Source organism: Monodon monoceros, unplaced genomic scaffold (genome assembly GCF_005190385.1).
Source record: "Monodon monoceros isolate NGI ecotype Baffin Bay Population unplaced genomic scaffold, NGI_Narwhal_1 Super_Scaffold_13, whole genome shotgun sequence".
Lineage (NCBI taxonomy): Eukaryota > Metazoa > Chordata > Mammalia > Artiodactyla > Monodontidae > Monodon > Monodon monoceros.
This window is the reverse complement of record NW_021703769.1, coordinates 46,987,643-47,013,498: the sequence shown is the minus strand read 5'-3', so window position 1 is coordinate 47,013,498 and position 25,856 is coordinate 46,987,643. Positions and strand designations below refer to the sequence as shown.

Sequence of the window (25,856 nt, the reverse complement as noted above, 5' to 3'; positions counted from 1 at the left end):
TTCAACCCCAATAAAAGCAGAACCTCTGGCCTGTGATTTCTCCCTTCCTCACTCCCTCCCTCCATCCCTGTCTCTCCCTCTGTCTCTCTCTCTCTCTCTACCTGTGACCTCGCTGTATGCCACATAATTTCCAGGACTTGTAAGTAATAAACCTCATCTCTTTCAAATCTTCCTGATGATTATTGCTAAGGGCCTCTTGCAATCATAATAAGAACAAGGCCCGGTCTAGCCACATGTGTGGATAGATACACAGGAGCAGAATTGCTGGGTCATATGGTCAGTGGGTTTAACTCTTTGGTTGTTCCATCTTACATTCCCACCGGCATCATCTGAGAGTTCCGGTTTCTCCACACACTCACCAACACTTGATATTGTCGGCCTTTTTTGATCACCTGTACTCTTGAATATGTTCTCTGTAGGTATTTGCTTGAGATGTGTCCCTAGTGTATTAGGATGCAGGCTTGGCTGTTGTAACACAGAACTGAAACAACAGTGGCTTAAACAAGAGGGCAGCAACGGGCTGTAATCCACCCAGAGCTGTGCAGAGGAGCCATGGTGTCAGGGTCTGGGGTCAAGTTTCCACCATGTTGCTCCACCACATCTAGGACATTGCATGTGTCCTCTGACCCAACGTGGCTGCCCACCACAGCCACATTCCAGCCAGCAGGAACCACAGCCCGCCTCTTACTTTAGGGTACAGTCCAGAAGTTGCCATATCACTTCCACATGCATCCACTGGCCACACCAGGTGACATGGCTCCAGCTAGCTTCAAGGAGGACTGGGAAATATCTTTCTTCTAGGAAACACATGTCTGGCTAAAAATCATGGGCTCTATGATTCTTGAAGAAGAGAAACACAGACATTGGGAAGAGCCAGCAGCCCCTGCCGTATCATGGTGACCACACTCTGGTGTATTTGTTTGATATGTTTAACTCTCTCTCCCACTAATTTGCACTGAAAGCTCACAGCTGGAACACAGGTGGTTCTGTCTGATTGGCCCAGGAACTTAATACTGTTTACATCGCCAGCTGCCTTCTCTCTTTGGTGTTTCTTTGTCTGCTTTGCTCATTGATTTTCATATTGGCCTTCGATTTATTTTATCTGTTTCATTAACATTTCTTTTGCAATTTCTCAGATTTCTTACATGTCGGTTTTTTATATTTCTTAAAATTCTTGAAGCTTCAAGTAAATATGTGTCCCAAAATGCTTTAAATTCTTTAAGTAAACATTCAGAAATGAATATACATCAGTTCCAAAATAGTTGAGAAATGTTTAACCCTAAGCAATGCAGAGGTTGTAAGCCACATTTTTAGAAGGAGAAAAAAATTCTCAGAAATACACAATTGATCTAAACGGCCACTACCTATCAGTGAGTGACAATATTTAAGAAATAACATGATCAGTGGGTACTTGCATGTTCACTGGTTGGAGTGACTCATGGGTGGCTAAACTTTGGGGAAGCATGTTTTGTTTTGTATTTAATAACAAAACCAAATTTACAGATGCGGATATGTGGATGCAGATAGAGACAGTCTTTTAGATGAACTGCCTGCTTAACTCATTCACCTCAACATCCATCTCATCTGAAGGCTCATCTTTGGCCCATGGTCTGTCATCCAAGATACAGCTGTCCTCCTAGTTAGACACTTCCTGGACCTCACAGACGTCTCCATCCAGGGACCATTCAAATCCTGGCGAATGCCCAGGCTTCCTGAATGTGCACATACCAGCCCCATTACTCTGAGCAGAAGCCTGGTTCCCACCCACTTGCTCTACCCCTTTTAAGGTCTAGGTTGCCTCCCCACCCTAGCTAGCCCTTTCCTTGGGGACCCAGCCAGGGCTCCTACCCATAGACCTTGTCACCCAGAAACCAGCTCAGACTGCCTGCTAGGTGGAAGGATTTTCTGATGGTAATCCAAAAAAGGCTTAAGTTTGGGGTTGGAGCTAGGAATTCTACTCAGAGCCCAAATCTCATTTGAACACACATAAATTTTTGCTAGGATTGGAATCAGATGCCATAAACATGTATCTTTAGGAATACCAATATAAGGTACACTAGACATTAAAAAAAAGTACTCATAGCTCTATCCCTGTAAAGATTATTATCCTCTCCATAAAACACCATAATTACTTGAATGATTGCAAGGGAGTGAAAAAAACTGGATCTGGAAGAATTCTGCAACTTGTCCAGGCCAGGTTTTCTCAAGCTATTGGAAATTATTGATGTTTGGGGCTGGGTAATCGCTGCTGTGGGGCTGTCCTGTGCACTGTAAAATGCTCAGTGGCATCTTTGGCCTCCACCCACCAGATGCCACTAACACACTCCCGTTTCCAGCGTGATGACCAAAATGTTTCCCCACGTTGCTAAATGACCCCTTGGAGCAAAATTATGCCCAACTGAGAACCTCTGGTTTAGGAACATGAAGGGGTTGAATAGAAACTGCTTATTCACCCAGGCATGAACTTTTCAAATAGGAGGCTGACCTTCTGAGGTGGGTCACATGACAGCAATCTGTTAGCCCTTTGTTAAGAATTTGAAAGACAATCACTACAGCTGCCACCTGCCTGATCCCAAGTGTATCACCTCTGCCCTTCACAGTGGCTTCCAAGGGCGTCCTGTTAACCTCATGTGACAAAGGAAGAAACTGAGATGCCAAAGGCCACATAACTTAAGCCAAGGTCACACGAAGAGGAGGCAATAGAACTGGGATTAAAATCCAGATCTGCAGGTCAACAAACTCCATCCTCTTTCCCACACTCCAAGCAGCGTCTTCTTGCCTTTGTCGCTGCCTCTGGAGATGGCAGTTGGATCTGTCATCCACGCAAACGCAAGGTTTTAGGTCCAGGGGCGGTAGATGGATGCCTGTGGGATGCCCTGGTAGCCTGCGGATACGTTTACTTTATTAATCATTGCTGCCAAACGGTGAAGTCCCTCTTGGTTCTGCTGAAGAAAAATGGTTGCTCTCAGGGGACTCTGACTCCCCCAGTTACCTACCTTCAGTTGAAGCAGCTTTTACCTCAGCCAGGCTTGATTTTTCTTGGCCACCATATAAGGTCATTGACAGAAAAAGGAGAACCATGCAAGTTCATTGCCAGAACACTACAAAATGATGATATCAGAGACAGGAAGCTCTTGACCACAAAGGAGGATTTTAAAGAATCAAGGCAGATGTCAGAAAGTTTGCAGACCCTGGGTTAGAACATCAATACACAGACCATCAAACCTGAAACCCTCCCCCTTTGCTGAGATGTTCCCGAGTCCCTGGCCCCTCCTGCCCACCTGTGTTCCTTACCAGACCATTCTCTGATGTGAAAGTCATAGACATACATATGGGGACATGGAAGCACATGTATGGCAAAGCTCTTATTCATTTCCTTTCAAGAACTATTTTATCGCAAATGGATAGAAGCACTAATTTTCTGCCTTGAAAACTCAAAAATTTTTTGCATAGATACTTTCCCTAAGCTGAGCGCATCTGAAATACTAACAGTTTTTCAGAGCAGACACTTAGTGGGCACAGAGCAAGATGGTGAGAGGCATTAACAATGCCCTTATTTTTCAGACTCTTTTGGAAGCTTTATTAACTCCTTTGAACTACATAGTCATTAACTACTACTTCACTTTATGACCACCTGCAGCTTATAAAGGGGCCTGCCTTGGGGCTTCCCAGGTGGCGCAGTGGTTGAGAGTCTGCCTGCCGATGCGGGGGACACGTGATCGTGCCCCAGTCCCGGAAGATCCCACATGCCGTGGAACAGCTGGGCCCATGAGCCATGGCCACTGAGCCTGCGCGTCCGGAGCCTGTGCTCTGCAATGGGTGAGGCCACAACAGTGAGAGGCCCGCGTACCACAAAAAAAAAAAAAAGGGGCTGCCTTGCAGCATTGGGCACCAGAGTAATTAGCTTATTCATTTTTAACAATTGAGATGATTTGTTTCAATAGAAATGGCTTGGCAAGTGGGAAAAGACACAGATTCCAATCTTTAGTAAAGAATAATAATGTGTAAGGAGGTTGTTTTGTTTGGTTTTATTTTTATTTTATTATTAAAAAAAATTTTTTTAATGCCTAAGCAATCATCTTTGGTGTAGAACTTGTAGCTCTTGTCAAAAAGCCACGCAGTAGTTCAGCCAGCAGGGGGAGCCTGGAGTCTCGTTTAAATTAACTGGGCCAGCCAGGTATTGGTTTGGGGCTTAAAAGTCTTCCAAAAATGTGGCCAAACCCGTCTTGCTGCACAAAATAATTCTTCTGTCACAGACACACAAATCTGCAAAGCATTTGAGGGTTTTCTTCTCTACAACCCACAGTGAAGTTTACCAAATTAAGTGGTGTTTCTATATTTGAAAATGAAAAAAAAAAAATCATTGACTAGGAAAGAAAGGACAAAGAAAAGAGTGAAGTAGCTAATGTTTAACAAACTGAAATGACAGTAGCTTTGAAGGCCAATAAAGTCAATACAAAATCAGAGAGAGAACCACAGTGGTCGTAGGCCACGTCCTGGGAAATAAAAGAACCATTCACTAAAAACAGAATTCTCCTCAGAGCCAGGCGAATCTCTTCGGAGGTCCCAAACCCTGAAAAGGCTCTTCCTTCCCAAAATCCCAATGTGGATTTCAAACTAAAAACAGTATTAATATACATAGCACTTCACTGAGCTGTACCCTTACGATTTGTGTACTTTACAGTATAACTCAACAGAGGACAAACAAAACAAAAAAGTTACAGATATGTGCTGAAATTAAGACAACTTTTTCTTTAGTGTACTTCTAATCCAGAACTGATTCTCATTGAAATTAATAAAATTAAAACATAATAAATACAAATTATCTTAATCATTATGCTCTTAACTTACTTAGACACTGCGATAGCTTTAACTTGTATTTTTCCATCAGGCAGAGTAATAGGCTTCATATACTTCAACGTAGTGTTTTCACCATAACCAATTTTCTTTAGGAATTCAGGTTTGCTGCCATCCAGGGTATAATATATGTTGACATCTGGGGTGTCTGAAAAACCCAAAAGAGGATATCTGGTATTAACATTAAAGTAGCAAGTCCCTGAATAACACCTATGGGTCAGTTATTTAATGAGTTTTTTTTTAATGTACTGTAGAAATGAATAACAATAACTAACAATAATTGAGTTCTTTGTGCCACACACTGTGCTTTACATGAATTAGCTAATTTTATCAGTACAACCTTATGAGATAGGTCCTACTTTATACCCACATTATAGATGAGGAAACTGAGTCCCAGAGACGTTAAGAAACTTGTTAAATAACAGCAGAGTTGTGGTTTGACTTATGGGAGGTTGGATCCATAGGCCATGCTCTTGAACCACTATGGTATTTTGCCTCCCCAATAGAGCAATGATACAAATCAAGCAGGGGTGAATTTTAAAACTGCAATGCCTACTTAGAAAGCAGAGGCTAATTTTTCATTCTTGGAGCATTGCTTAAGAAATGCTTTTGTTATATTTTATTTGGACTAGGTAAATGATTCCTACATTTCTTAGAACATTTGTAAAGGTAAAAAATACATATGATCCAAGATTCAAAAGGTCAAAAAAGGATATACAATGAAAACTCTCCCTCCCACCCCTGACATAAGTTGCCCAAAGGCAACCAATAATATCAGCTATCCTTCCAAAAATAGTTTACATCCATACAAGCATATATGTACATATTTTTCCCCCCTCCCTTTTTTTTTTTTTTTTTTTGCTGTACGCGGGCCTCTCACTGCTGTGGCCTCTCCCGCCGCAGAGCACAGGCTCCAGACGCGCAGGCCCAGCGGCCATGGCTCACGGGCCCAGCCGCTCCACGGCATGTGGGATCCTCCCAGACTGGGGCACGAACCCGTGTGCCCTGCATCGGCAAGCGGACTCTCAACCACTGCGCCACCAGGGAAGCGCTCCCCACTCTCTTTATATACAAATGGTGGCTTATCATACCCTGTTCTACACATTTCTCTTTTCATTTAACAATCTGTCTTGGATATTGCCCTATATTGGTACATAAAAGCATCCCCATTCTTCATTATGGCTGCACAGTATTGTCTTTCTATGGATGAATCATTGGCAAACAGCCAATCCCTACAGAAGAACATCTAAACTGTCTTCTTTCCTTTTCCTTCTTTCTTTTTCTTTTTCTTTTGCTATTACAAGCATTGTAATGAATAACCCTATAAAGAGTTCTTTTTATAAGTACATCTGTAAAATGTGTAGAACTCGTACTGTTGAGTCAAAAGCTATGGGCACTTTTAATTTTGGTTAACGGTGCCAAACTTCCCTCCACGGACAGTGAAACAATTCACATTGCTATCAGCAAGGCATGGAAGTGCGTGTTTACCCACAATCTCAGCCATATTGTGTGTGACCATTTTTTCTTTTAGTTTTGCCAATATTTCTTTTATATTTTCCTAGGTTAAAAGAAAAGTATCTCATACTTTTAACTCACATTCCTTACATTTTGAGTAAGATTCACTCATTCATTCAACAAATAATTACCAAGTACCTATTACGTGCCAGACACTGGGGATACACCAATGACCAAAGTCCCCGCTGTCATAGAGCTTCCATTTTAGGAAAAACACACAAGCAGTAAACAAACAAACAATTACATATAATCTGTTAAGTGGTGATTAAATGTAAGGGAGTAAAAAAAAGCAGGGGAAAAGGTCTGCTCAGCAAGCTGGTGAAGGGGTGAGTAGAAGCATATTCTCATATGTTTAAAAGATATTTGTATTTCCTTTCCTATAAAGTGTTCTTTCACATCCTTTGTCCATTTTACTATTGCGTTATTATTATTTTTGTCATTGAATTGTAGAATCTTTTATTTATTAGACATTTTCAATATTAGAGAATTTGGATATCCTGTCATCATTTGTCAATAATCACCCAACTTCTCCTGAGGGTTATGGGCACATATACTAAGACTTGTATTTTGGTTTGAGAATTTTTGAAAATAATATTGGCTTTTAAAATAAAGGGAGATACAGTATAACGTAATATATTCTTAGTTGGAACTCTTAGTCTAGGAAGCCCAAGTGTCACGCCATCGATTACAGATAAATAGTTTGTATGCACATTAGTTATTAAAATACATAACTGAAGTCTCAGAGTCTGTTTTTTTAAATCGAAGTATAATTTATTTACAATGTTGTATTAGTTTCACATATACAGCAAAGTGATTCAGTTATACATATGTATACTATTTTTTTCTTTTTCAGATTCATTTCCATTATAGACTATTACAAGATACTGAGTATAGTTCCCTGTGCTATACAGAAGGTCCATCTTGTTTATGTATTTTATATATAGTAGTATGTATACGTTAATCCCAAACTCCTAATTTATCTCCCCCCCTCCTGCTATCCCCTTTGGTAACCATAAGTTTGTTTTCTATGTCTGTGTGCCTATTTCTGTTGTGTAAATAAGTTCATCTATATCATTTTTTTTAGATTCCACATATAAGTGATATCATATGATATCTGTCTTTCTCTGTCTGACTTACTTCATGTAATATGATAATCTCTAGGTCCATCCATGTGGCTGCAAGTCAGAGTTTGTTTTAAACAAGTATTTGTTCATATGTTCTACCTATAAAACTTTTCCTTCTCCTTATGTTAATTATATATGTATATGTGTATGTGTGTGTGTGTGTGTGTGTGTGTATTCCTGGCATTAATAGGAAATGCATTCACTGCTTTATTTCTGCAGAAATAGCTAAGATTTCTTTTGGCATTACCGTGTGACAGACCCTGTGCCCCTCACATCACATATCGATTCATTAAACCTCACAATGGCTGTAAACAGTAGATAATACTATCACTCTCTTACAGTGAGGAAGCTGAGACTTATAAAGGCACAGCAATGTATTGAAGGTCACCAGAAGTTCTCAAAGCCAGGATTCACTCTCCAACCTGTCTGACTGGGAAGCCTGTGTTAGCAGGTCAAACTGAAATCCCAGAAAAATAATGAGAATCCTGGGAAAGTCTGGGGAAGCATCAGGAAATCCTCCCTTGGCTAAGGTGAGTCAAGGCATTGCTACAACTATTACCCACACAAATGGAAGGTTGGCAAGAGTTTTAATCTGTATAAATACCACTCTATAAACCACCATTGTTTCAAATTTTGGAAGTTTTACAAACTTCCCAAGATCCTGATTATAGAAAACATGTAAAGAGATAAATCAACAACCAGGTGAATATAAAGAATATGGCAGTGTTATTTTAAATGATTTCAAGTATATTTGATTCTTACCTGATTTCATTTCCAAAAGCGTATTGTTATCAATTTCATGGTTGGCTTTTCCGGGCTGAGGCACCCGCAGGGGAATGATTTGAGGGACACACACTGAACCAGCCGTCATTTCCCCTCCTTACATTAAAAAACAGTGGATGAAAATAAATTCCAATGGGCACCTATATTTGAACACAAACACTGAAGAGAAGCACCTCGTTCAAATACAGTGAGACCAGTAAAAACTAAAGAGAATACTGTTAATCCATTATCTACAAATATCATTTATATTTTTTATTTTTTGGGAGACTCATCTCAGTTCTTTGTGTTTTTTTTGTCTTTTTTAAATTGAAGTATAGTTGATTTACAATGTTGCGTTAATACAAATATCTTTTTTTTTTTTTTGCGGTATGCAGGCCTCTCACTGCTGTGGCCTCTCCCGTTGTGGAGCACAGGCTCCGGATGCGCAGGCTCAGCGGCCATGGCTCACAGGCCCAGCTGCTCCGCGGCATGTGGGATCTTCCCGGACCGGGTCACAAACCCATGTCCCCTGCATCGGCAGGCGGACTCTCAACCACTGCGCCACCAGGGAAGCCCACAAATATCATTTTTAATTGAAATAATTATTGTTTCAGCTGTAGTTTTGCTGTTGAGATCTTGCGTGGGGTTTTGATTATCTAAATATTTACTTCACTTTGGGGGAAAAAGCATGAATGTATGGGATGGGAGCACAAAATTCTTTTAAAAGGGACAAATTAAGTGAACTCATCAGAGCAGAGACCATCACTGATGATCTGACCTGAGCAACCCCTGGATCATTACCACATTTTTCTGCCACCTCTCTTGGTTTCAGGCAAGTCAGCACACAAGAGGAACAGAAGTAACTCTGTATGTAGCATGAAATGTTAATTTAGAGCCAACTCCTTTGGGAGAGCTCCAGGTTCAAAGCCCTGCAGTTGTCACCAGTTGGTTCTTGCATGTGAAAGCTGCAAAAGAAACTTTAGAAGGATGGCAGAGGATCACGCCTCAGCCGGAAGAAAGCTAGCATGGATATAAACAGTGAGCAAAAAAACACAAAAGTCTCCCACTCCATCTACTGTATTTATAAATAATTAAGTACAAGTATGGAGACCTTAGGGATCTTTTTCTTGGGGGGGGGCTCATAATTATTAATACATAAAGGATTCAGGGGGAAAAAACCCCACACCTTAATACAGCAACCATTTACATCTCCAATGGTCTGTTCAAATTTCAATGATAATGGATGCATAGGTTTTACTCAACTAAAATCTATATTAAAACTCGAATTTTATAGTGTACTTCTTGCACCCTCCACTATTATTTACAATTTTCCAAGTACTTATATAATCTTAGTTATAAATTTGTGATTGGACATTTAGGCATTTACTAGTTTCTTTTTAGTTGTGGGTTTTGCTATTCTAAATAACGTTACCCTGGGAATTCCCTGGCGGTCTAGTGGTTAGGACTCCACGCTTTCACTGCAGGGGGCCCAGGTTCCATCCCCAGTTGGGGAACTAAGATCCCACAAGTCTGAGGCACGATGAAAAAAAAAAAAAAATTTAAAATAAATAATGTTGCCCTGAACATCTCTGTGGTTTGAGGCTTGTCACAGAATATAACCCAAAGGTGGGATAACTAAACTTAAGCAGTGAACTTAATGCCTGGTTGGACAGTTCCAGGTCGGAGGCTAAGAAGTTAAATTGCAGATACAGATATAGATAGTGGAGCAACGGCCCCTACAGAAGGGATGGACTCTGGAGCTTGCCCGTCCTCACACTTTCATTTAAGTGAGAGACAGTTAAAATAAAAACAGTTAAAAGCTAGTTCAAAATAAAAACATTTGGGGAGGGAATAATTCATGCGGCGACTAGGAGCTGCCCTTGGAAGACTGCCAGTGGGTAGGCCAGTGGGCCCCGAGCGAAGAGGATCAATCAGTAGACCGATCCGTTAGGCCCAAATGTCAGTGTGGCGTCAACAGCATCCCCTACCCCGCAACCCCTCCATCCAGACTGCCCCCTCACCGCCCGCATCAGGAACCGCGCCTGGTCCTTGTCCCCGTCCTTCAGGTGCACCCAAGGACGTCCTCTACCTCTCAGTAGGAGTGAGGGCTGCCGTCCTCCTCCTTCTCCTCCGGCCACCGGGACCTGATTGGGAACCCCGGAGTACCTCCGCAGTCCCCCACGCAGGCAGCCCACCGCTCACTGCCCTTCGTCCTCTCCTTCACAGAGGTCCGGGTTACCAAAGACGCTGCGAGCCGCGCCCCGCCACCTGAGAGTCGGGTAGGTGATTGGCAGGAGCCCGGCTTCCTAGCAACTAGCCCCGCCCCTGCGCTTGGCCCGGAGACTGGTACCCGACTCGAGCTCCTTTCGTCAGGCTTCACCGTAGGCGACCGAGAACTTGCCCTCACAGAGATTGGAAAGTGCTACAAGGTGGCGTCCCAACTCAGAATAGGGGAACCAGGCTCGTTCGTCCGACAGGCACTGACATTCTGGAAAAACCAGAATAAGAATTTGTAGCGGCGCAGGCGCGGCTTGGCCACCTCAAGGCGACTGGCAAAGAAGGACCGCTTGCGACACGAGGAAGAAGGCCCATGAGCCAGGCGCTGTCTTCACAGGTTCCAGGGTTCCCCCGCTTGCTGTCCGGCTTTCCGGACCGTCTCTTCCCCCAGGAACCGGGACCTGCGCCCTCATGGCCGAGGTGAAGGTGAAAGTGCAGCCGCCCGACGCGGATCCGGTCGAAATCGAAAACAGGTAAATCAGTGGGTGAGAATTTTTTCCCGGCTCGGGAGGCCCTGCGAGGCGCTGGACCCCGTCTCCGGGACCCTCGCAAGTTCAGTGGACGCGCAGGGAGGGGATCGCGGGTGTTGGAACCCTCCTCTCATCCCCGGAAAACAGAACTCTTAATTTCGAAACGAGTCGGACTGTTTGCAAGATTGTGCAGCTGACCTTTCCCTGGTGCTGTTCGGGAAGCTCTACTGATGCGCTTCTTTCCCACATTAAGGTGATCCACGCTCAGAGTGAAGACTCGGCGTTTTCCCCGTAGCACTTGTGGATACACGTTCTGATCCTGGATCGCCCTTGTCAATAAGGGAACTCCCGTGGCAGAACGTTTAGCCGAAGTTAGGGTGCAGTTTTCTATTATGAAGCAACACAAGTCAGATGGTTTTAGTGCAGTATACAAGTGAAGATTTGGGGGCGCCCAAAGCCTCTGCCGATTTTATGTTCTCTACCGTGCACTGCAATTTTTAGGGTACCACATAGTTTTAAAGGACCCCCACTTCTTAAAACTATTATGAATAACACATATGATGATCCTAGGGCAAGATGAAAATTCGAGTTTGTTTTTGTTTCTTAGGGATAATTCTAAAAGCAGGTCCCAGTTGTGGTGAATTGTCATAACAGATTTTGACTTCCCACCAGAAGTGTTTGATTTACCTCCTGCTCACAGACTTATGGCTATCCAAGGCACTGTATCTTCCCTTTGTCATACTTGTACCGTCTGAGAAAACTGAAGCCTCAGCTTTAATATGTCTTTCTGTGTTTTCATTTGACTTTTGTTCTAATTTAAAGTTCATGTGAATAAGGAAAAGAAATGCTTCTCTTAAATACAATAAAAATGTAAACGTGTATTACAAAAGCATCGTCCTCATTTTTAATATGCTTTGAATCAGAACCATTGTAGAAACCTAGATTATCTATCAGATGTGAAAAAAGGCACAATTCCAAACTGTTCTTCTTGTATTTTTTTCCCCTACCACCTCTTGAGATAGGTAGAAACATGAATATCATTAATGCCTTTGTTCCTAGGATTATAGAATTATGTCACCAGTTCCCTCATGGAATCACAGACCAAGTAATTCAGAATGAAATGCCGCATATAGAAGCCCAGCAGCGGGCAGTGGCCATCAATAGACTGTTGTCCATGGTAAGGTGAACCCAACTAGTTCATGTAATTACTTAAATGTTGTGATTGTCATTACTTCCTGTTATGTAGTCACGAAACCATTCTCAAAAGTGTGTTAGGTTGTGACTGATAAGACTCCAAACCAGGAAACAGCTCAGACTGCCTGAATTAAGGAAAGAAGAAGTAATATGCATTTTACAAGACAAATGAAATACTTGTATTTTAACTGTTATATTTAGTAACCTAATTGTCACTAAGCTACATAATGGCACACAACTACCTATGGGCATAGTCTATTCACACCTTCTGTTTGCTTCTTACTGCTAGTAAAGGCAAATACATAGTAAAGGCTTTGGATCAAACACTTAAATAAGCTAGTATGAAGATTAAAAGACAAAAAATGGAAAAATCAACTATAACTACAATAAACAGTTAAGGGGTAAACATGTGATGATCAGGAAGAAATAGACAATCTGAACAGTCCAGTCACTAGTAGTAAAATGGAACTAGTAATCAAAAAACTCCCAGCAAACAAAGGTCCTGGACTGGATGGCTTCACAGAGGAGTTCTGGCAAACATATAAAGAAGAGCAGATACTAGTCCTTCTCAAACATTTCCAAAAAATTGAAGAGGAGGAAACACTCCCAAATTTGTTCTATGAGGCTCCCATTACTCTGATACCAAAACTAGACAAAGATGCTACCAAAAAAAGAAAATTAGAGGCCAGTGTCTCCGATGAATATACATGTAGAAATCCTCAACAAAATATTAGCAAACCAAATTCAACAGTATGCAAAAAGGATCATATACCATGACCAAATGGGATTTATTACAGGAAGGCAAAAATGGTTCAATATGCAGAAATCAATCAGTGTAATACACCACAGTAACAAAAGGAAGGATAAAATTCACATGATCTTCTCAATTGACACAGAAAAAGCATTTGGCAAAATTCAACATCCATTCATGATAAAAACTCTTAGCACAGTTGGTATAGAGGGAACATATTTCAACACAATAAAAGCCATTTATGACAGACCCATAGCTAACACCATATTCAGTGGTGAAAAGCTGAAAGCCTTTCCTCTAAAATCAGGAAGAAGGGAATTCCCTGGCAGTCCAGTGGTTAGGACTTGGTGCTTTCAGTGCCAGAGCCCAGGCATACAAATGGGAAGGGAAGAAATAAAACTGTCCTTATTTGCAGATGACATAATACTATATATAGAAAACCCTAAAATCTCAATCAAAAAACTATTAGAACTAATAAATGAATTCAGTAAAGTTGCAGGGTCAAGATTAATACACAGAAATCTGTTGCTTTTCTATACACTAATCATGAACTATCAGAGGAAGCAAGAAAACAATCTTGTTTAAAAATCACATAAAAGGAATAAAATACCTAAGAATAAACTTAACCAAGGAGGTGAAAGATCTAGCTTTGAAAATTATAAAACACTGATGAAGGAAATTGAAGGTGCTACAAAGAAATAGAAAGATATCCAATGTTCTTGGACTGGAGGAATTGATATTGTTAAAATGGGGACTTCCCTGGTGGTCCAGTGGTTAAGAATACGCACTTCCACTTCAGGGGGCGTGGGTTCAATTCCTGGTTGGGGATCTAAGATCCTGCATGTTGCGTGGTGCAGCCATAAAATAAATAAATAAAAAGTAAAGACTATATTAGTATTGTTTAAATGTCCATATTATCCAAAGCAATCTGCAGATCTAATGTGATCCTTATCAAAATACCCAGGACATTTTTCACAGAACTAAAATAAATAATATGAAAATGTATGGGTAGCCACAAAAGAGCCCAAATAGCCAAAGCAATCTTGAGAAAAAAAGAACAAAGCTGGAGGTGTCATGCTTCCTGACTTCAGACTATACTACAAAGCCACAGTAATCAAAACGGTATAGTTCTGGCACAAAAAGAGATACATAGATCAATGGAACAGAATAGAGAGCCCAGAAATAAACCCATCCACTTACGGTCAATTAATTTAAGACAAAGGAATCAACGGTATACAATGGGGAAAGGAGTCTCTTCAACAAGTCGTGCTAGGAAAAATGGACAGCTACATGTAAAAAATGAAATTAGGACTTTTTCTCACACATATATAAAAATAAACTCAAAAAGGATTAAAGACTTAACTGTAAGACTGGAAACTGTAAAACTCCTGGAAGAAAACACAGGCAGAACACTGACATAAATTGTAGCAACATTTTTAGAGAAATGCAAATCAAAACAACAATGAGATATCACCTCACACCTGTCAGAGTGACTATCATAAAAAAGACCACAAACAACAAATGTTGGTGAGGATGTGGAGAAAAGGTAATCCTTGTACACTGTTGGTGGGACTGTAAATTGGTGCCACCGCTGTGGAAAACAGTATGGAGGTTCCTCAAAATACTAAAAATAGAACTATCATATGATCCAGCAGTTCCACTCCTGGGTATATATCCAAAGAAAATGAAAACACTAATTCAAAAAATATATGCACCCAAATGTTCATAGCAGCATTATTTACAATAACCAAGATATGGAAGCAACCTAAGTGTCCATCAACAGATGAATGGATAAAGAAGATGTGGTACATATATACAGTGGAATATTACTCAGCTGTAAATAAGAACAAAATGATGCCCTTTGCAGCAACATGGTTGGACCTAAAGATTATCATACTTAGTGAAGTAAGTCAGACAGAGAAAGACAAATACACATATGATATCACTTATATGTGGGATCTAAAAAGTAAACAAAGGAATGAATATAACAAAACAGACTCACAGATATAGAGAACAAACTAGTGGTTACCAGTGGGGAGAGGGAGGGGCAAGATAAGGGTATGGGATTAAGAGGTACAACCTACTATGTATAAAATAAATTGGCTACAAGGATATATTGTACAGCACAGGGAATATAATCAATATTTTATAATAACTTTAAATGGAGTATAATCTATAAATATGAGCTCACTATGTTGTACACCTGAAACTAATATAATATTGTAACTCAACTATACTTCAGTTCAAAAAAAAAGCAGTGCACCAGATTGCTGAACGCTGTTCTAGCCAAAGGAAAAAGGAGTGTTGGTTTTTTCTAGTCAATTCACCATTGTGAAGGTCTTCAACTCCAGGATGGATAGAGCAAGGCATGCTGGGAAGTGTGGCAATTAAAAATGTTTTTGTTCTTGGACCCTCCCTTTTAGCCTTTTCTTTCTGTCTGAAAATTATGCTCAGCACCTCACTCTCTTTCACCACCTCTGCAACCCCACCTATTGCCAGTTCTGTCAGCTACAGGCTGTAGGCAGTGTTAGAGCTACTGAAGAATTTTAAGCAAGGGAGTAATTATTAATAAATCACGAGTGTTGCTGATTTTACCTCTTAAACAATTCTCAAATCTGTTCCACTGTTTCCATTCCTACTACCCCTGCATGTCTTCAGGCTCTTGGCTTTTACTTGGACTATTACAGTGCATCTTAACTGGCTTTCCTGTCTCCATGTGCCTCTGAGCAACCAGCCTGCTCTGTCTTAAATACAGATTTGACCAAGTCACTTTCCCACCAAAAACTCTTCTCTCAACTCTAGAGATTCAAGTCCACACTCCTGGGTTTACCACACTGAGCCCCTCCCTTCTGCACCCACCTCATCTCCCTCCACCCCTCCAACTCAAAAGTTAGTTTTCAGAAGGAACAGATGGGTTTTTGGTTCCCTAGCAAATCACGCTGTTTCATGCCTCAGTTCCTTTGCTCATGCTGTCGTCCCTGCTTAGCAGGCCCTTTTTCCCTTTCCTCACAGACTGACTCCTCATTATTCTCAAGACTCATCTCTGCTATCAACTCCAGGGATCCTCACTGACCCCCCAGGCTGGGCCAAAGCTGCTTCTCTGAGAGGCCGTCCCACCCTTTACTTAGCTCTGTCTTAATGCCAACCCGATGGTATTGAAGTCAGCTGTGTAATTCTCTTTCAGAATCCATGTTTGTCCCCCCCAAACATATATCACAGTACAGGTGTTCAGTAAATGTTCATAGGCTGAGATGAACAACTGAATGGAGCCTCCAAATTGGGCTTTGTGGTTTGAGGGAGGGAGGGAAAGTATTGCTGTTCATCCATATATCAACCTAATTCCAAGTCATGGGTCTGCCCAGCCTTAACTCGTGGGAATGGGGCCTCTCTTAGCCGTGCTTCCCTGAACTGCTGGAAGCCCAGTGGTACAGCCATCTGGGTTCTCCTAAGTTCAGACCCAAGGAAATGCAGGAGCGTGACACACATGCTTTGTTTTACTTGTGACTTGTATAAAAACAGAACTACTACAGGCTTTTTATTCATTGGTTGACCTTTCTGCCTAATTTTCATGTAACACTACAGAAATCACACATGTCAGTAAATGTTACTATTAACATTGTAAATTTCATTTAATCATTGTACCATAGAATATTTTTGCATGAATAGCCTTTATTTGAACTTTTTTAGACAAATTACATTTTACTATATTTATATATATTTATTGAATTTATTTGAATTAAATATGGATTTTTATTTATTATTCTAAAGCTGCTTGTTTAAAATTCTTTACACATTGATCATATAACCAAGCCAGGATCTAACATGTAGAAAATTGTTAGGTATTAATATTTGGGGAAATGGCAAGATAAAGAGTTAAGTTTTAAAAAGTACATCACATGTGACATGTAGGAAAAAACTTAAGTACTCAAGTGAAGAACTGGCAACTATGGGAGGTAGGCTATTTTAGTCCTTGTAAAATATTGAAGAATGCATTAGTGTTTGTCATTGGATTTGATATATCTCCAAAATAATTCACTGTTATTTTCTTTTTAAAAAAAAAAACTTTAGGGTCAGCTGGATCTCTTAAGGAGCAATACAGGCCTTCTGTATAGAATAAAGGAGTCTCAGAATGCTGGGTAAGCACCTAATTTTTTATTTTAAGAAAATTTTAATATGATAAAAGTAATATGTGTTTGGGGAAAAAAAGCCAGTACAGAATTGCATCATGTAAACCTGGCCCGTGTATCATCTCACCTCCCATATGCGTTCCATTTCCCAGAGATAGCTGCTGTTAATATTTTGGCATATATCCTTTCTTATAGGTATATATAAATACATATAGATGATTATATATTTATATACCATATATTTATATATAATCTCTCTCTCTTTTTTTTTTTCTTATTTTAACAAAAATGGGATCATGATATCCATACTGTTTTGCAACTTGTTTTTTTTCACTTACTATATCTTGGACATCTTTTCATTTGGTACATACAGCCCTGTCTCATTCTTTTTAAGGTAAGCCCTTCTTTTGGTAAATAAGTCAATGTGATGACCTTGTCTGCTCATTCGTTTAAGTAGTCTTGTAGATTATTAGATTATCCTGTACCTCTTTGCCTTTTTAATTCTCCTTTATTTCCCTGCAGTAAAATGAAAGGATCAGATAACCAGGAAAAACTAGTATATCAAATCATAGAGGATGCAGGAAATAAAGGTAAGCATGTAGAGGAACAGCAGAAACAACATTGTCTCTAGGACCAGATAGTGGGGACTGAGATCCTGGCTTCCCGGGATATAGATCAGTCAGTTCAGTATGCTGCCGTTTGTTAAAAGGAAAAGAAAATATAACACACACACACACACATATATATATAACAATATATAATGTACATACATTTGAAGGACACCCAGGAGTGACACTGTTGTTGCTTCAGGGAGATAGGAACTAGATGGCTGTGGGCAGGGATGGAAAGAGACTTCTGAATGTGGACCATATGAATATATTATCTATTCAAAATAAATAAATTAAAACTTAAGAGTTTTTTTTTTTAATCCTTACTTGCTAAATTTTGGAAGGCTTCGTTTCTTCCTCTTATCTGTAAATGGTGGATAATAACATCTCTCTGGTTTTTGCAAAAATCCGAGGGACGCCTAGTGCAGTGTGGCAGTGTCTGGTGTAGCTCCCTCAAGAGCTATTTAGTTCCTCTCCTGTTGCCCTTAAAGAACTTTATCGAAATTGCTGTTATTACAATTTAAGATCTGTTTGAGTCATTGATATTAGCTTTAACAATTACGATGTAATCTGAAGTCATATAATTTTTATATGTGTTGGGAAGTTAAATTAAAATTTTAAAAATAAATATGAAGAAGTCATTCTCTATTTAAAAAAAATCTTCCTATCTTATTATGCCTTCACGTTGGGAAGAAAATACAGCAAAATGTTTTAACATAAATTCCTTGTATACATATAACACATATTTCCTTCTTTGAAAGAAAAATCATAGCTTTCTGCACAGGCTTTTAGTGACTATGGGAACTGTAATCTTTCTATTTTCCAAATATAGTGCTGTATAAATAATGGACATACATGCACACAGATGCTCTCATAAAGTGTTTTTTGCTCTCATCAAGGGTGGCAGCCAACCCAGACCCAAACTTAAGTTTGTTTTTCACATATACAATCTAAAGTGATATTTAAAGAAAAAAAGAGGTTGGGATGTAGGGGGGCATGGAAAAGGCAATATATGTTAATTCAGTGACATTCAAGATTTTTCTTCCATTACAAAAATGTCCTTTTCATATGTTTTTTAAAAGGTGCCACACTGGCATTCCAAGAAATTTCCAGTTAGAAAATAGAACATATAACTTATATGCATATTTTTTTTGCATATTTTTGTTACTTTATCTGAGACTCTTACCTCTAATTCATTTTTCCTATAGCTATGCTCTAGGAATGTATACATATTTTGCTAGATTTATAATGAGATATAAGCAATGGGAAAAGAAACATCCTATAGTGTTCAACTTATTTTACTTTACTTTCTTATAGGAATATGGAGCAGAGATATCCGATACAAAAGCAACTTGCCATTAACAGAAATTAACAAAATTCTAAAGAATCTGGAAAGTAAAAAGCTAATTAAAGCTGTTAAGTCTGTGGCAGTGAGTAACCATCTCTTTTCTTCCCCTGGATGTTCTCTGTACATATATTACTCCAAGTATATTTCAGGTTTTTATTCTTTAAGCTATGTCATGATTTAAAACAACTGGTCAAAAAAGATTTTTTAAATTTTAGCTCATATCGGATGGTTTGGAGATGCTGCTTTAGATATGTCACTGCCAGTTAACTCTTAGAGTCTTACCCACTCAAAAATCTAAAACTACTTTACTCTCTTCAGTAAAGAATTTGGGGGATCACGAACATTTTTCCTGGATTTTGTGATATGTAAGATAATTTATTTCAACCTGGTGTATGAGATTACCCATTCCACAAATACCCGTTGTGCATTTGCTGTGTGCTGGGCACTGTTCTGGGGGCTTGGAATACATTAGTGAGCAGGTCACAGAAAGTTCTCTGCCCTGGCCCTGGTGGAGCATCTGTTCCAGCACATGGGATTTCTCCTCCTCCTCTTGCCAGCCACCCCGTCACATCCTCCAGGGGCTCCAGGATCCAGAGCTGGCTCCAGCAGACACATTGCTGATTTCACTGATTGAGGCATCAGAGGAGCTGGGGTGCTCCTAGATTAAAGTGTGCTTGAACACAAAATTCAGCAAATAAAAATTTGATAGTCATCAGTGGTTTTATTTATCAATGGTATTTATGTCCTACCACTCCCTCATTTAGAATATTATTTCTCTTCCACATTTTTATTGGATAATTTCAAATGTGTACAAAAGTATAGAAAATAACAAAATGAATCCCCACGTACCCATGCCTAGCTTCATTTTGCCAATCATGCTGTGCATCTTTATTTTTAGTAGCAGCTTTATTGAGATTTAATTCAGTGGGTTTTAGTATATTCACAGAGTTCTGCAGTCACCACACTGTTCTAATTTTTTAAATTATATCTTTTTAATGTTGCTGTGTTTTGTTTTGTTTTGGGGTTTTTTTGGCCATGCCGTGTGGCTTGTGGGATCTTAGTTCCCTGACCAGGGATTGAACCTGGGCCAAGACAGTGACAGCACCGAGTCCTAACCACTGGACTGCCAGGGAACTACCAATATATGGTCTTTAGTGTCTGGCTTCTTTCACTTAGCATGATGTTTTCAAAGTTTCAGACTTAAGTAGTATTAGATTGTAACCCAAAGTATAAAATAAATATTCATGAGAACATACTAATATAAATATTTGAATAAATAAATCAGTGGGCAAGAATAGACAAGTCTTCATGCAGAAGAATTCCAAATAATTTGTGTAGACTCTTCATCCTCAAGGAAGTAGAGCGAACTCCCAGTCTTTAAGTGTGGACTGTGCGTGGTGGCTTCCTTCCACATATGGAAAGGTCAGGACAAAAAGGTAACTTTACAGTGGAGAAAACTGAGAAACACTACCTCAAACCAGGTGATGGATTTATAATGTCAAGGCTGATGTTATATTGATGACAATCAATCATCATTTAGTGATGATCAGGTACTCTTGATATGACATGATGAGAAGTGCACTTTTCCTCTGTGGTCTTTTTTCCAGTCTACTCGGACAAATCCCAATTAAGGGACATCCTACAGAATTTTTTGCCAGTAATTCTAAAAAATGGCAAATTCACCAATAACAAGGAAAGTCTGAGAAACTGTCACAACCAAAATTTGCCTCATGTATAATAAATTTGTAATAATATGGTATTCTGGATAGGATCCTGGACCATTAAAAGGACATTAGGGAAAAACGAAGGGAATCTGAATAAAGTGTAGACTTTATAATTAATTTTGACCTATCAATATTGTTTCATTAGCTATAACAGATGTACTGTGGTAATGTCAGGTGTTAGTACTAGAGGAAGCTGAGCACAAGGTCCCATCTTCACAATAATTCTGTAAATCCCAAACTGCTCTGAAATATGAAGCTTTGGGGGTTTTTAAGTCTTAGTTTTGGAAGACTATTTTGTTACCTCTAACCATCTACTGTGCGTGTTTTTTCCTAGGCCTCAAAAAAGAAGGTGTACATGCTCTATAACCTGCAGCCAGACCGCTCTGTGACCGGTGGAGCCTGGTACAGTGACCAGGATTTTGAATCTGAATTTGTAGAGGTGCTTAACCAACAGTGTTTTAAATTCCTACAAACCAAGGTGAGGCATAATTGAGGAAACATCACTCCAAGTATAGTTTTTTTAAGTTTCTTCATAAGGAATGTTTAATCTTGTGTATCATATCTTACAGGAATTGAAAACATTGAAATTGGTCATTTTTACTAAACAAAATATGTCCTGTTGTTGTTCTCACTCTATATGAATTGTATTCAGAAGGCACCAGTATTCTTCCTGAAATTTATGTTTCTACCCTTATAGGCAGAAACAGCACGAGAAAGCAAACAGAATCCAATGATACAAAGAAATAGTTCATTTGCTTCATCACATGAAGTGTGGAAGTATATCTGTGAATTGGGGATCAGTAAGGTTGGAACTCGGTTTCTAATTTTCATCTTATTTTTAAAAACTTATTCTTCATCATAGGGATATAGTTTACAATGTATTGCAAACACAGCTGACCCAGACCCTTTTTTCTGGTGATACCCATGTACATTCTGCAGAACGCACTTTGAGGAAGTACTGTCCTAAGGCAGTCAGGCAATGGCGGTCATTGCCATCGGGCACTTTCTGAACTGTATGTACCTGAGCTTGGGCTACAGAGCAGCAGAGTGGAAGCCTGGCAGTGCATTTCACTACCAGATTCAAAAGTCTGTTCTGACAAGTTCTTGATTCTCTTGGGGACGTTTCCATATATGTGCCAGACATCCATCATCATAGCAGTTGTCGTTTATTGGTATTTTCCTACTTATGAGATGTTAGTGGCATTGTCAGCACATTCTCTGAAGATCTGTACAGACACACTGTGCTTGACACTTTTCATCATCAGAGAAGAAGCTGAAGTGGCTGCTTGGACAAGTCATTTTCATTTCCTGGGCTCCAGATCTCTCTTTCATAAAAAAACAGGAATTTGGACTATTTGATGTCTAAAATACCTTTCTGCTCAAGCATTTTATAAACCTCCATCAAATTCTTGCCAAAGAATGTTACAAGATGTCTAGATTTTCCTTGGGAGGGTAAAGACATCAGCAAGTGTCAAGCTCAGTGCGAGCTCAGAGCCCTGCCCCTGGTATTTGAGGGTCTGTGCTCACTTCGGCCATTGTTCAGCCTCTTTATGCCTCCATTTACTCTCCAGCATAATCCTTCCCCATTTCACCAAGGAATTGTAGCCTTTTACGTTTTTTAACACCCTCCAAAATGATGTCTCCTTGTCCTTTTTGGGTCCTTTCTAACGTATCCCTTTTGTAGGTAGAGTTGTCCATGGAGGACATTGAGACCATCTTAAATACACTCATTTATGATGGGAAAGTGGAGATGACTATCATCGCTGCAAAAGAAGGCACCGTAGGCAGTGTGGACGGACACATGAAACTGTACAGGGCAGTCAATCCGATCATCCCGCCCACGGGATTGGTGCGGGCCCCCTGCGGACTCTGCCCGGTGAGTTACAATGGCTTCGCTTCACACTTCACTGCCACCGAGTGCAGATGCCACATGACGTATTGATACCAGCAAGCACACCCTAGTTTCCTCAAACTCAGGGTTGACCAAGAACTGTGGAAACCTCCATGTAACCTTGATGACAGAGCTTTAACCAGCAAATCGTCACCTTGTATTCTTTCTTAGAATAACCATGTTAAGGGAATTTGTTTTCTGCTCTTGGCCCCAAAATGGACTTGGCTGCACTGCACGGCATGTGGGATCTTAGTTCCCTGACCAGGGGTCGAACCTGCACCCCCTGCAGTGGAAGCATGGTCTTGACCACTGGACTGCCAGGGAAGTCCCCAGATGGACGATTTTTGATGAGGGCTAATCATTTCACCTCAGTAGGGAGGGAAATGAGATTTGTTGAGAACCTACTATGGGCCAGACATGTTCTTGAAGATTTCTGTGGTCTCATTTAATCCTCCTTACGTCCCTTGGAGCTAGTGATGTTACTTCCCTTTAAGTGTGAGGGAACTCAGGCTGAGGGCGACCTAAGCATTCAGCTGAGACACGACAACCAGGACTCACACCCAGAGGTGATGTGCTTTCCCTAGAGGCCCACCCCACACTCTTCATTCTTTTGTTCCCAGATAGTCTCTGAAAGCCACCTGTGTGCTGCAGGCACCGTGTCAGCCCTTGTGGCATTTATACTCTTGGGCTGTTAGTCCGTGTTTTATTGTCTACATGCCTAAGCTCTCTATGCCCTGGTTTCAACTCCTAGAAAAAAGGCTAACCTGTTGGGAATTCTATTTAGCACCCTTCACAAAAAGGAAGGTGGCTCAACATGAAACATTTGGTTAGTTAAGATTAAGTCATTAGTGTGTATATATCTCCCTTCCTGGACTGTTGTTACCTGCCTTCTGCCCAGTGGGTAGGTGGATATGGTCGGCTTAGTGCTACAGTGAAAGGTCTCTCACTCACTCTATGATCACAGAGCAGGTCCTATTCCAGTATGTTCTTATTTACAGTCCTAACCTCTTTCACTTTGAAAGTTTTGTTTTTAATATTGCTTTAAATAAATGGTTGGGTCTTGGATATTTTGTTAGAATTTTGTTGTAGTTGATATTTAAGACATTACCTATAATGTAATAATTTTAAAACTTCAGTTTGAATATAACCTTTTTTCTTTTTTAAAGGTTTTTGACGACTGCCATGAAGGTGGTGAGATTTCACCATCTAACTGTATTTACATGACAGAGTGGCTCGAATTTTAATAGAGAGCTATGAACTTTACTGACATTTTGCAAATGAAGTTACTTTGGGAACAAATAATTTGATTCATGATGGAACATCAAATTCCCTTGAAAGCAAACTTCAAGATAAAAACTTGCTGCTATGAAAAAAATTTTTTTAATCTATGAAGACTAAATTTACATTGGTAGAGTAGGCAACAGTGAAATCCATTCTTTCATAAGTAAAATACTTTGAACTCCTGGAAGACCACCTTCTGAAGCTTTCAAGACTTTTGATGATTCACGGGAAAAGAAGCAAATATGCTCATATTCACCAAGTACTGTGATAACGGCTAGAGCTTTAAAATGCCTGTTTTAAAGTTACTTATTAAGGTCTTCATTGGGAAATTTTTGTATATGACCCAGTGTCACCATTTCTGTTTTCTCAGCGGTTTCATTGAGAAGAAATGAAAAAGAGGGCAGGAATAGCAGGGGAGAACGCAGACTTGGGGCATGAGGGGGGGACACAGTGGAACATCCCTTTTCTACACACTGTTGATGCCTTTTTGTGTCCGCAGTATTCTTTCAGAGGATTATGCCTCTGTACTTACCTCAAACCCAAATGACGCTGTTGTCAAGGATATCTTTTTAGTGTATAAATATTAATTACTCTCATCCTAAATGGAATATTTTCACTGGTTCTTCTTTGTTAAAAGTCTTACAAGTTTCACTCTGTGGCTCAATTGTATTATTCGCTAGAATTTTCCCCTAGATTCGTATTTAACTAAAATTAAAACTAGAGAATCCATTGCCCTCCATTCACTTTATTGGGCGGGGTGGGGGCGATTATCATTCTTCTTTCCTTATCCTGTTTTAGATTTTTTTCCATATTCTGTTCTAAAATTCATGGTGTAATAGGTCTAAACTAAGCAGGAAGCCATTATAATTGTCCTCAGTTCTAATAGCACTTTCAGTCCCAATCTTCAGCTCAACAGAAAACAATAGGTTACTTGATGTATTGTTACACAGAAGTTAGCTATAGGTCTTTTTAGGATCTCAGCTGTCATATTTTCACTTTGTAGCACCACTTAAAAGTTTCTGGGTCCAGGCCAAAAGCGGGGGACCGAGGGAAAGGAAAGCTCTGCTGGGGCCTGAGTTCAAACACCAGGTTTGGAGAACGAACACAAGGGTTATTTTGAGATAAACAGTAAAATAAAATTCAGCTCAGTATCCAATTTTTAAGAACCAGATAAATTCTGTGGCCAGCTGTACAGAATTAGCATTTGGTGACACTGGTGCTTTGAAACAAAGATCATTTCAAGTACAAGATGTGTAAGATCCAGAAGAATCTGGGAGCCTGAAACTACAGAGGGTTTCCGATCCACTCTCAGAGAGAGCTGGAATGCTAAGAACAATATCTGCCCTTCCTGGGACCTAGCCTGTCACAGGGGCGCTCGTCTTATTTAATGACAAAACTGAGCTTGGAGGAGACTTAGAAGTGGAACGAAGGAAGCAGTTTGTGTTTTAAATACACTTTGTACTGTATCTTGACAGCCAGAGATTTTTTTAAGTTTACAATCAGTAGCTAAAAGTATTCCTTGCCTACCAGAATAAAGAGCTCCTATAAACTTTTTTCCCTTAGCATGGTTTTCATTCTGAATATTAACTAAAGAAGGATAGAGACAATATTTTTTTTTAAATTCATTTATTTATTTTTTAAATTAAAAAAAATTTTTTTTTTTTAGCATTGGGTCTTCGTTGCTGTGTGCCGGCTTTCTCTAGTTGCAGCGAGTGGGGGCTACTCTTCGTTGTGGTGCGCGGGCTTCTCATTGTGGTGGCTTCTCTTTGTTGCAGAGCATGGGCTCTAGGCGCGTGGGCTTCAGTAGTTGTGGCACGCGGGCTCTAGAGCGCAGGCTTAGTAGTTGTGGCACACATGCTCAGTAGTTGTGGCTCGCGGGCTCTAGAGCGCAGGCTCAGTAGCTGTGGCGCACGGGCTTAGTTGCTCT

At 40.1% G+C, this 25,856-nt stretch overlaps 2 protein-coding genes across 4 annotated transcripts in view; one reads left to right on the top strand and one right to left on the bottom strand.

Annotated features, from left to right (window-relative positions):
• Positions 1–10,538, bottom strand: part of DZANK1 (double zinc ribbon and ankyrin repeat domains 1) — a 74,951-nt gene extending 64,413 nt beyond the window's left edge. Inside the window, exons 1-3 of one of the 3 annotated variants that reach the window (XM_029221864.1) lie at positions 10,348–10,538; positions 8,259–8,375; positions 4,852–5,005 (exon numbers count right to left, since the gene is read on the bottom strand). In XM_029221864.1, coding sequence (XP_029077697.1) covers positions 4,852–5,005; positions 8,259–8,367 — 263 coding nt within the window. In that variant the 5' untranslated portion in view covers positions 8,368–8,375; positions 10,348–10,538. Of the gene's footprint in view, positions 1–4,851; positions 5,006–8,258; positions 8,420–10,279 lie in introns of all 3 variants that reach the window. The other 2 variants (XM_029221863.1, XM_029221865.1) reach the window with 2 other exon arrangements.
• A 320-nt stretch (positions 10,539–10,858) lies between these two features.
• Positions 10,859–25,678, top strand: POLR3F (RNA polymerase III subunit F). The gene is made up of 9 exons (XM_029222299.1): positions 10,859–11,008; positions 12,065–12,182; positions 17,019–17,086; positions 17,600–17,667; positions 19,003–19,115; positions 21,092–21,235; positions 21,455–21,562; positions 22,442–22,633; positions 23,815–25,678. The coding sequence occupies exons 1-9, from the start codon at positions 10,947–10,949 to the stop codon at positions 23,890–23,892; spliced, it is 951 nt and encodes a 316-aa protein (XP_029078132.1). The 5' UTR covers positions 10,859–10,946; the 3' UTR covers positions 23,893–25,678.
• The last annotated feature ends 178 nt before the right edge of the window (positions 25,679–25,856 follow it).

Excerpts from the sequence above, each read along its gene's own strand:
- POLR3F (XM_029222299.1), top strand. The coding sequence starts at position 10,947 with ATGGCCGAGGTGAAGGTGAAAGTGCAGCCGCCCGACGCGGATCCGGTC. Across the intron at positions 21,236-21,454 it reads TTAAATTCCTACAAACCAAG|GCAGAAACAGCACGAGAAAG; the intron begins GTGAGGCATAAT and ends CTACCCTTATAG. Across the intron at positions 22,634-23,814 it reads CCCCCTGCGGACTCTGCCCG|GTTTTTGACGACTGCCATGA; the intron begins GTGAGTTACAAT and ends TCTTTTTTAAAG.